The 10,578-nt window shown below is 43.6% G+C and overlaps 1 protein-coding gene across 3 annotated transcripts; it reads right to left on the reverse strand.

The window, feature by feature from the left end:
• Positions 1 to 59: 59 nt before the first annotated feature.
• Positions 60 to 7,696, reverse strand: LOC109487710 (leucine-rich repeat protein SHOC-2-like). Of its 3 annotated transcripts, none has more exons than XM_019791759.1 (3): positions 6,807 to 7,696; positions 5,608 to 6,219; positions 60 to 993 (listed from the first exon to the last, which is right to left on the reverse strand). In XM_019791759.1, exons 1-3 carry the CDS (start codon positions 7,122 to 7,124, stop codon positions 469 to 471), a joined length of 1,455 nt encoding a protein of 484 aa, XP_019647318.1. In that variant the 5' UTR covers positions 7,125 to 7,696; the 3' UTR covers positions 60 to 468. The 3 variants fall into 3 exon arrangements, with proteins under 3 accessions (XP_019647318.1, XP_019647319.1, XP_019647320.1); XM_019791760.1 differs by lacking the exon at positions 6,807 to 7,696 and adding an exon at positions 6,532 to 6,615 and having other exon boundaries at positions 63 to 993; XM_019791761.1 differs by lacking the exon at positions 6,807 to 7,696 and adding an exon at positions 6,521 to 6,561 and having other exon boundaries at positions 64 to 993.
• Positions 7,697 to 10,578: the final 2,882 nt, after the last annotated feature.

Genomic DNA, 10,578 nt, shown 5'->3' on the forward strand with positions numbered 1-10,578 from the left:
ACATTACTACCTACGTGAAAAGATGCTTCCTGAGCGAGTGTCATTCAAAGTGGTTTTTATTCAAAGCACATCACGCTAGTATTGCAATGTATAGAAAAAGAAGCACAATCTTTGGCGATATTTCAAGGAATGTAACACTATATACAACAGCCGGACAACATAGAATGTATGCCACTGGGACTCGATGCGAGTTCTTCAAAGTCTTCTTTTCATTCTTTACTAGTACTACATGTACTTTTCAAAATCCAGTGCCGTAGAATATGAAGATACCGTTACTTTTAATGACATTATTCGTTTGTTAAATCCTTCAACATGCACTAAACTTTGGTTGTAAAAAATCATGCTTTCAAGATAGTTCCTCTGGTTCCTTTTATTCGCACCAGCGCGATAAAAAATACTACAGATATTGCCTTTGTATTCACATGCGGACGCCCTTTTCTTATGTTGCAACAGCGTAGCTTGGTTTTCTTATCCAAATATGATGCTTCTCTGTGGATAGATCTGCAGATCGGGCAGATTGGACACGTTCTCGAACCCAGGTGGGAACGAGATGAGCTGGTTGTCATAGAGATGGAGGCTGGCGAGATCGGGCAGCTCGCACACTCCTGAGGGAACTGTCGTCAGACGGTTGCTGCTGATCCACAGCTTCTTCAACCGCTGCAGGCCGACAATTCCTGGCGGGAGAAATTTCAGACGATTGTTGTGCAACGAGAGGATTTCCAGCCCTCTGAGCTGTAAGATTTGTTCGGGAAAGTCTTCAAAGACGTTCCACTGCAGCTCCAGTTTCCTCAGAAGTTTAAGGCGGGAAAATTCCGCGGGAAGCTCCGACAGACGGTTGTCTGAGAGGTCGAGCTCGACCATGAGCGTGAGCCGGCAGATGTTGTCGGGAAGCTGGGTGAGCCCGGCGTTCGCCAACCCCAACTTGCTCAGGTTGCCCAGGCGGGAAATATCCTCTGGCACCACCCCGATCTTGTTGAAACTCAGGTTCAACACCTGGGAAACAAAAGACAGGAAACCATTTCAGAACGTTTATTGAATAAGTGTACTCGGGTATGACGGATCACTGAGTGATGCCTGAGGTCTATCAAGGGTCAAGTGACGTGGTCTAAATACATGTGTGTTACTCCGTGAGACTGGCATGTGGAAATGTTTCGGTTGTTGGAAAAAATGACACCAAAAGGATACTTTTTTCATGTCACACGCAGCTCCAAAGTGACTCAGTGTCGTAAACAAATGTCGACTTGCAGGGCAAGTCTGGTGACATCGTCTGGGAACCCCCAAAACTGTAGCCTGGTTACCAAATCTCTTATAGCTCCCGAGTTGCGGAGAGGATGTAGGACTCGGGAGCTATAATAGGTTTGGTAACCAGGCTACCAAAACTGACGCGAGCGTGCGAATAAAAAAAAGTTTGGCAAAAAAAAGTTTCCTTCATTATGAAATCTAGTACGTGGTCATAAAGGTTGAACAAATGACTTAACACACAGAGTATGGTATGGCGAATAATACTAGACTTTTCATTGTCAGTTACGTTCTTCACATTTTCTTCTTTTCTTGAATTGATTTCGGCATTCTATGACATTCCAGTACTTTTTTGCAACATATATTCGCTCATTTTGTACGATTTACAGTATGGTCGAAAACTTTTTTTTTTGGAAACGGACGAAAATTCATGCGCGCGTGGATGTCATCCATATAATTAAATCAACATGGCCTAACATGATGACTGTCATCGGTACTAAAATTTTATCTTCCTATCTTGTCAGTGATGTATGACAAAGCGTATAATTTAGTAGGATCAGAGCCCTTGAGCCATCAAACTGTCACGAGATTATCAGTGACACGTGCTTATCAGAGACCTGTAGGTTATCAGTTTGGATAATGTTTATGTGAAGTCACCCAAACCGCGATTCGGGTAACTCACATTCCTCACATCTGGTCCACGTGCCATAAATTCCTTTTAAAACGTGCCCGATCACGATTCTCCGAAACTACATTCATTGTTGTTTGATGAAAACACGCTAGGTAGCGTGTCATTATTGTCAGAGGTCAACGACCTGCTTCCTGGTGCCCCCCAACAGCGTATCTCGGCCGAATGCCGACGTAGTCCCGCCAGAGGCGGTGAAGCTCGTCCTAGAACGGACACATTATTTGACCATTACTACTCTTTAAGTTGCTGACACGTAAAATTTGGTATTGCATATAAATAAAGAAATATCACCCCCTAATCCATGACCAAATGAAGTCACATTGAAATCACATTGCGTTCAGACGCAAATCGCGATGCGGGAAAACCTATTCGAAACCACCTCTAGAAGTGGCTTGGGATCGAGGCGCTTTCAATGTGATTTGGAGCGTTCAGATGGAGCCACTTGAAACCGGCTTCGGGGTAAACCACATGTAAAGCGCCTTGGGTGACTTCACATGAACACGGCCTTAGTAACTTAAGCCACAGCAAGTCAAGTTTATGGATGGCATCCTCCGCAGACTTTTAATCTAATGCGATATGGCGAGGAGAAAAAAAAACAGGCCGGCCAAAAAAAAAAGATTCCTACATTTTCAAATTTTGACATCATTAACCTTGTTAAACAAGAAATGATACCTTTTTTGTGCTGAGTTTACTATCAACTATTACATCATCCATTTCTCACTGAAACAACTTACTAAAAGTTTTCAATCATTGTACAAATGGTTTTGATTCAGTTGGAACTTGGAACATCACATATACACATCGCTCCCATCAAATATAAAAGGAATGAAATAAATACATCTCTGCATCAAGTAAAAAAAACACAACATTAAATCAGAGCCTTGTCTTGTCTCGTCTCTTCGAATTTATCTGCTATCTACGTTCCGGCATAGCAACAGACATCTTTGTCCATTTTCGGCATGTTGACCATAATGTTGTTTTTTTCCCCAAAAAAATCAGGTGAAAATCAATGCGCTGACGTCATCCATGAAAATTACTTGCTGTGGCCTTACTCCGGGTCCTGTAGTATGTCAATCAATTTTTGATTTGCATTTTGTAATGACTTGTGGTGAAATACAGGCGTGGCCACATCCCCTCGCACGATTTTTGTCCTGTTTTTTTTTTCAACGAGACAGTCGAAAAGGATACTAGTATATGACAGAATTTTATACAAGTATTCCATTGCTCTATTACAAAGTACAAGGATAGCCACTAATCGTCTTCATTCCAAAGGATTACTTTGCCTAGACAGTTATCGTTTTCTGTACTACAACGCCAAGAAAATCCATCCGCCACAAAGCACATCACACACCATTCACATATGATATACTAGTACTGTGCCAGTCATCGCAGCTGCAAAGCGGTTCCAATAACTGACACAGCTGGGCGCTAAACCCTACTTCCATACTTCAAACACAGCACAGCGGATCAAAACCGATCTTCTTTTGAAGTGCTTGTCAGTCGGCATGTAGATGGTGTCACAGATACAAGGGGAATACTTGCTGTCCTTTCAAAACAGCTTTAGGCCACACCAATTTAATTTGTTGGTTCTCGGATTTTTTCAGAAAAAATATGAAGCGACTGGGCGAAAAAATAAAAAATAAAAACAGGTCTACGCATCCTATTATAAGCTTAAATGCTACGAAATGAGCCATGAAGTCAACACAAAAGGCTGGGTTAAAATTTAAACATTGAATTTTGAACTTTTAATCAAACCACTGCAATGATAGATGGGAAAACTGTAACAACTAGGAAGAAAAGGACTTTCCTCAACTGTTGGGGGCAAAACATGAGCATTTTTCAGTTGATTCAGGACCAGAATCAATTTTTTTTTGCAAATCAGAAAAAAATGAAGAGGCGAATCCGAGAACCAACAAATTAAATTGGTGTGGCCTTAAAAGGCGTTTCCTTGTGGGATATCCTGAGAGGGGGTGTCTCCCACTGATTCTTATAAAAATATTCATTCTTTTTTTCTTTTCCACAAGTAACGTAGACATAAAGGAACCATCCAAGTCGACCCATTCACCAAAGGCACAGATGAAACACGTCTGTCAAATGAAACATTAACCAAACAAAGGATAACATATTAACTTGTACATAAAAGTTTTTCATTTTTTTGTGTGCATGTGTTTTTTTTGGGGGGGGGTGAGACTGTCCTTGAATGTTTAAAAAATCATTGAGAAAGGTGTCCCAAAGGATGTTGCAGGGTTTGCCCAGCGTTCGGCTGTTAGGCTTGAGTTCCTTGTTGTCTTTAGACAAACCGTTCTGTCCACAGAGGTGTGTTGACATAGTCTTAACAACGGAGAAAGACTGGTTACGGCTGATGCACTGTGCGTATACGTCATGATGAGTAACGTTGATTATAGGGGTCATTATTCCTCATAAGGCCACAGCAAGTAATTTTTATGGATGACATCAGCGCGGGCATTAATTTTCGCCTAATTTTGGAAAAAAAAACAATAAATTTTGTTGCCTTCTGACAGTGGACAACATGCCGAAAATGGGCAAAGATATCTGCTGGACAACATGTCGGAAGGTGGATGACAGATAACTATGAAGAGAGGAGACAAAGAAAGGCTCTGATTTAATGTTTTGTTTCTTACTTTGATGCAGTGATATGTGATGCTGCCTGTGTATATGTGATGTTCCTACTGAATCAAAACCATTTGTACAATGATTGAGTCAAATTTTCAATCGTAGGAACCTTGTTTTTCGACCCGCCTTGTTTTTTTTCGCCCGCTCGCATTTGATTTGGAATCTGTGGAGGATGTCATCCATAAAATTTACTTGCTGCGACCTAATTACAGATTTCTCACCAAAGCTACGCTGTGCAATTTTTTGTTTACTGGAGCAAAATGCATATAATTTCAGTAGAAGGTTTTCGTTAGAAGAAGTGTTGTAATGATTATTTCGTTTGGGCATCTCTGATGTTGAATACGTACCCTTATAAGGAAAGCAGAGAGAGGGTCTGATCACAAATTTAAGATAAAACAAGGGCCTGCCAAGATTGCAAAACGATAGACGTTTATAGTAGATGTAGGGCACGGTGTGTAGGGGATGGACGTTTATAATAGTATAGACAGTTATAAATATAGAAGAAAAAACGACAAAGGCATAGAAAAAGAGAGTAAAGAAAGTAAACAGTGCAGATACATATGGGGGTCACCGGTGTTATTGCAACAGAATTGAGATATGGTGTATAATAAATGATGCATGTATGTGGTGGTGCGCAATGAATTGGTATGTTATGTTATGCTATGTCATGTTATGTTCAAAATACCACACGCTAATGGAATAAAATATGTGGTGACAGAGAAGAAAATACAGCGACCGAGTCATGCATGGGATTTAGGCCTTCAAGTATTTGTTCTGGCGAAAAATAAAATTGTGTGAACTTCATTTGCTGTTACGAAGGACTAACTGCAAGAATGCAACATAAACTCGCAGGGCCTAACTTTTGTGAATTCCAGACCCACAGCACACAAGGCCCAAAGTTATCCAGTATCTTGCACACTGGCTATTGGGCCTTGTAGCGTGCTATGGGTCTGGCATCCAGGCTACCGTGAATGGGTACACAAATAGATGGAGGAAATGTTGGAATGGTTCCACACACATCATCATTTCCGTCAGACGACACTCACCTCTAGATTGAACAGTTCCAGAACGCCCAGGGGGAAGCGTGTCAGGTTGTTGTTGTTCAGCTCCAGGCCCCGAAGCCGCCGTAGCCTGTAGATCTTCTCCGGTATCTCGTCAAGCACGTTGTAGCTCAAGTTCAAGTTTTCCAACGTAATCAGATACAACACCTCCTCCGGAAGCTCCGCGAAGTTGTTGTTGTTCAGGATCAAGTTCACAAGACGGGCTAGTCTTGAAATTCCTTTGGGGACCGTTCTGAGCTCGTTGTATCCCATGTCAAGGCTTATCAGATTAACGAGGTCGGTAATCTGGTCAGGAAATGTCTTGAATTCGTTGCTGTTGAGAGTCAGGGTCTCCAAGCTCCGGAGACGTCGGAACTTGTTGGGGAGTTGTCGGAGTTTGTTCTTGCTGATGTCGAGGACTTGGAGGTCCCAGAGGGAGAGCAGAGCGTCCGGGAGGATGCGCATCGCCCTCCCGCCGAGCTCCAGCTCTCTCTTCCCCCTGCTGAGGAAAGCCATGGTCATCTCCGTGCGGAGGATGGTCCCCATGTCGGCGGTGGGCGGTGTGCCTAGCAGGGCCGTGTCGCTCACGGTCCTCGGCAGCGACATGGCTCCGCTCACCTGGACAGACACAACACACAACACAACAAAGCTGAGGAATGCAATTTCACCTGTAGTCTGCTCTCATAAAACGTGCCATTGACGAGTAAAGTCCACTCTTCAATAGATCTTCAATAGACTATACCACAAACAGACAGGGGTTGGCGTGTCTCTGAGTTTTGTATCGCCGAACACCTGGCTTGTACAGAAAGATCCCTCTAGACTAGTTGTTGAAAGTTTGCGGCACCACACGGCCCTTTCAGCACTCTACAGACGACCAGAAGGGGAGGGTACGATCATGCATGTACAACTGACAGCTGACCTGGCTCTCACCTCTCCCTGCGTGACACCTGCATATTGAATGTAGACCGCCCGGAGTCTATAAAGAAGGCACAAGCCCATAGAATTCCGCCTATCATCTTCTTTTGATTATCTGATCTAATCATGCAAAGAGTCCATTCTATTTTGGCAGGGGCTCGTCACTGATACGCATAGTTGGAGCTCGGTAAATAAACCGTATAAGATATATTATGTAGTACTATGGGGATCTATATATGTGTCACTTAAGGCTATGTTTTATGGGGGTGATTAGAATGCAGTGTACATACCTCAAAGTTTGACATGGAACGGCTCAGATTTCCTGTCTGTCCGATGCGCCCGGCTCCGTTGGGAACGTGGCCGTTTTTCTGGTTCTTGCCGTGGTGCCGTCCCCGTCTCTTGGGCAGTGGTAGCGAGCGGCTGTGGTGGCCGTGGCTCTCCGGCGGCGGCGGGCGGGGTGCCCTGGGCGGTTTCGGCGGCGGGGTGAGCCGAGTCTTCCCGGGGCTGCTCCTCGGGGTGCTCTGGCGCACAGCAGGCTGAGGCGGCGGCTTAGCCCTCTGCCGCCGGTGTACGGGCACCGACACGGGTCTTGAGTCCTTATTCCCCATCCTTCAGAATCCTGGCATTCCGACTGGGTACGACTTGTGTTGCCAACACAACGCAGGCACGTCGTCCTTGGTATTGTTAGCCAACGACAAACACCATGCTTGTTGAACTTATGATGTTCGCGGCCATATCGCATTTGTCACCGATATAGATCATAACCTCAGGTCTTGAGTCAAATATATATATCCGCGGTTGTCCCGGGCAATTCGTGAACGATTTAACCTCGTCCTGTACAAGATTCATTGATTTACATAAATCCCCTGACACAAATACGACATTTCAGAATGGCGAGATCTTACCGCAATCTTTACGTAGTTATCGAAAACTTGTCGGACGGGATCACGCTAATGTTTGGGTCGTGTTTCCACTCCGCTGGCTCCGCTCGTAGCCACGGCCCCAAACATGCACTGGTCTTTCCCCGAGAGGCGCACTGGAATAACCGGAATGGCTGAGTGAGAGCCCCCGCCCATATGCGGGGTCGGATATGCCCCGATCTGGCTTCTTTAACAAGTGCCAGGGGAGGTAAACCATACCGTTCCGGTGTCCCATGGAATCTGTGTCACTCAAATGGCTACGTTCCATTTAGTGCATCTCTTTCGCAACTTTTAAATTGATTTCATTTCTACAGTTTATTTTGAAGTTGGGCGTGAGCCAATAGCTATCGGTGGAGTAAACTTGATTTTAAATTGATTTTCAAGATTTCTTCAGTTTATTTTGAAGTTGGGCGTGAGCCAATAGCTATCGGTGGAGTAAACTTTAGTGTGGTGCAAAGACCCACAGCGCACTGTGTAAAAAACGTTGTTTGAACAGCAAATGTATTTGTTTAAAGGTCGTAACTTACTCGTCTGGCTCGAGCAAAGAGCCAACACGTTCTGTTGTAAGTATGTAAGTATGCACTGTGGCGTGTTTGAGGATAGACGGTGGCGATTAGTACATCGTCAACGTCTGTCAAGTCTGTGTTTAAATATGGGGCACCTGATCGTTTTGGTATGGCGTTTTTCGTGCCAGGACCAAATAAAGGAATGTTATTCTATTTTCTCAAATATGTAGGTCAGTGACTCAGTCACATTAGATAGTAATTTCCCAATGGAGGCGGAGAAGAGATTTTTGCAATGACCTACATTCATGTATCTTGTCGATATACATGTTCCCGCTATGAAAAAGAATACACAATAATTGCTAGAGCTGCTAGAGCTGCGGAAAATACATAACGAATTAGAAATTCGAAGCTTGAAGTATGAATGATGAAAAATACAAAAATGAAATATAGATAATAAAGACATAAAATGAAATGATAACATGTATAAATAACATTCCTATTCAGAAAAGAGCCTTGTACGAACTCTTTATCTGAAATATTAAAGGCATCCAGTGCAGTTTTTAGGGCTTGGAAACCAGATTTTTCAGTCAACATTCGAGTCACTCATCTACATATTAAGTTGAAACAACACTGCCCCAATGTATCTCGACATTCGTGGAGCAAAAATGCCAAAAATTCTAACGAAAAACGGTTACTGGAAGGGCCTGGCTTGGTTTTTAGGGTACCACGCAGAAAACAACGGCTAGGACTCATCTTGGAGCTTGTTTCCGCAGTTTTAAATGCCTAACGTATCAAACGTGCTAATGTGGGATAATATGTGTCAATATCTGGTCAATATCATACAGATTGCCTTATTCAGAATATTTCCAGTTTTCCCGCCCTGAAATTGCATTTGGTGCCTTTATATTATGTAAGATTAATTGTTGGTCTGCATGTACTACGGTGACTAACACACATACAAGGCCGCACAAGTCCGTCACATCGCGTGCGTTCCGGTAATGCTCCACCGTTAAGTCCATCCGTAATGTACCCGGGGGCTGACGCTCCATTGGAAGGACTGCGGACAGCTGAGCGTGTAGCCTCGAACCCTGTTTCATCAGGAGCCTCCTAGTCTCCACCAGACCCCTTTGCAGGCTGAATAAATAGCAGAAATCGGCCTAAAAAGAATGTAGCTGGCCAGGGGAGTTGGTCGACAAACCGGACCCTCTATGGCCTCTATGATTTCTACTACTAGTATTTATTCAGCCTGCAAAGGAGTCTGGTGGAGACTAGGAGCCTGCCCTGGTCTGTTCCTCGGCTCCAGGGCCGACATGCTCCCGACGAAATTTTGCCTCAGGAAGACCCCAACTGCCCAAGGCAAATTTTCTCGTTGGGCGTCCTGGAGTCGAGGAGCTGGCCTGTGTATGCCTTGGAAACGTCTGGCTTCTAGGCTACAGAAAATGGCCAGCGTCCCAAGAGGAGACTGGGAGATAGGCAGCAAGGATGTGCACCGGAATGTTGACGGGGTCGTCTGCCGGTGTTTAGCACAGGCACAGCCGCGTCTCTCTGTTGATGTATCGGTCTGGGCACTCGACGGGAATGACCTCTGCGTGTTAGCATGTCAACTCGGAGAGATTGAATGTCACAAACATCGTCAAAGCGATTCCGTGTGCTTGTAGCCGAGGAAAAAATATTGAAATCACTATGTTCTTAGAGAGAACTTGCTATAAAAAGAATGGAACTACAACATGTATTTTGAACGAAGACAATGTTGGACTAGGGAACCCAACTTCACTGGTTTGAGTTTATAATATAACCTCGCTTCATTTATGATTATGGAAGTCGTATGACGCTAACATTTCGATTAGACAATCCAGCGATAATAAGCAATAATAAGTATTTGTTTTTGTGTATCATCGAGTTATGATTTAAACTCAGTAACGTAGGAGGCGTGAGAAAATGACGTCCTATCTTGTCACACGGCTGTTCTTGCCCAAGGGCATATTTTTTCACTAGTCTACACCCTTTGTACATTACTGTTGTCGGGATACAGCTCAGTGTATAGGAAATATGGTGAAGCCAACACAAGCTAGCCTGGGTACCATCCTACTCGTATGCCGGGGCTCCCACACTCGCTTCCCTTAGGGAAGCGAGTATGGGAGCCCCGTTATACAAGTAGGATGGTACCCAGGCTAAACACAAGCAGAACTTTTGACATTTTCTCGTGGGTCATTTTTATTTTGTCCCCTAAAATAAGCTAACTCATGACCCACTCATAATTAACAACTACTACATCCATTTCTTTTTTAATTTTTTTTGTCAATTTTTTTCTTAAATTTTTTGCTTTCGTGTTTTTAAAACTAGTTTCTTCCTTTTTTTTCGCTTCATCATTTACTGAAATTTTGGAAGTCACAAGTTGTCGTTTACAGCTCAGTTACTTTCTTTCAATATATTAAGCCCCTTTACAACTTCACAAAAGAATCGTAACTATCCTACCCTAAGAAATCTACATTTAGGCCATTTTCATTTGATTGTATGGATGACATCCTATGGGAACCCCACAACTGATGCAAGCGAGCGAATAAAAAAAGTTCGGCAAAAAAGTTGCCTTCACTATAAAATCTAGGTGGTCATGAAGGTTGAACAAATGACTAAAC

Source organism: Branchiostoma belcheri, unplaced genomic scaffold, assembly GCF_001625305.1.
Source record: "Branchiostoma belcheri isolate BF01 breed outbred unplaced genomic scaffold, Haploidv18h27 scaffold9, whole genome shotgun sequence".
NCBI classification, from domain to species: domain Eukaryota; kingdom Metazoa; phylum Chordata; class Leptocardii; order Amphioxiformes; family Branchiostomatidae; genus Branchiostoma; species Branchiostoma belcheri.

What these genes read in the sequence shown, in the direction of transcription:
- LOC109487710 (XM_019791759.1), bottom strand. Translation starts at nt 7,124, where the DNA reads ATGGGGAATAAGGACTCAAGACCCGTGTCGGTGCCCGTACACCGGCGG. An exon ending in GTTCCATGTCAAACTTTGAG is followed by an intron (nt 6,220 to 6,806) that starts GTATGTACACTG and finishes GTGTCTGTCCAG; the next exon opens with GTGAGCGGAGCCATGTCGCT. An exon ending in TGGAACTGTTCAATCTAGAG is followed by an intron (nt 994 to 5,607) that starts GTGAGTGTCGTC and finishes TTTGTTTCCCAG; the next exon opens with GTGTTGAACCTGAGTTTCAA.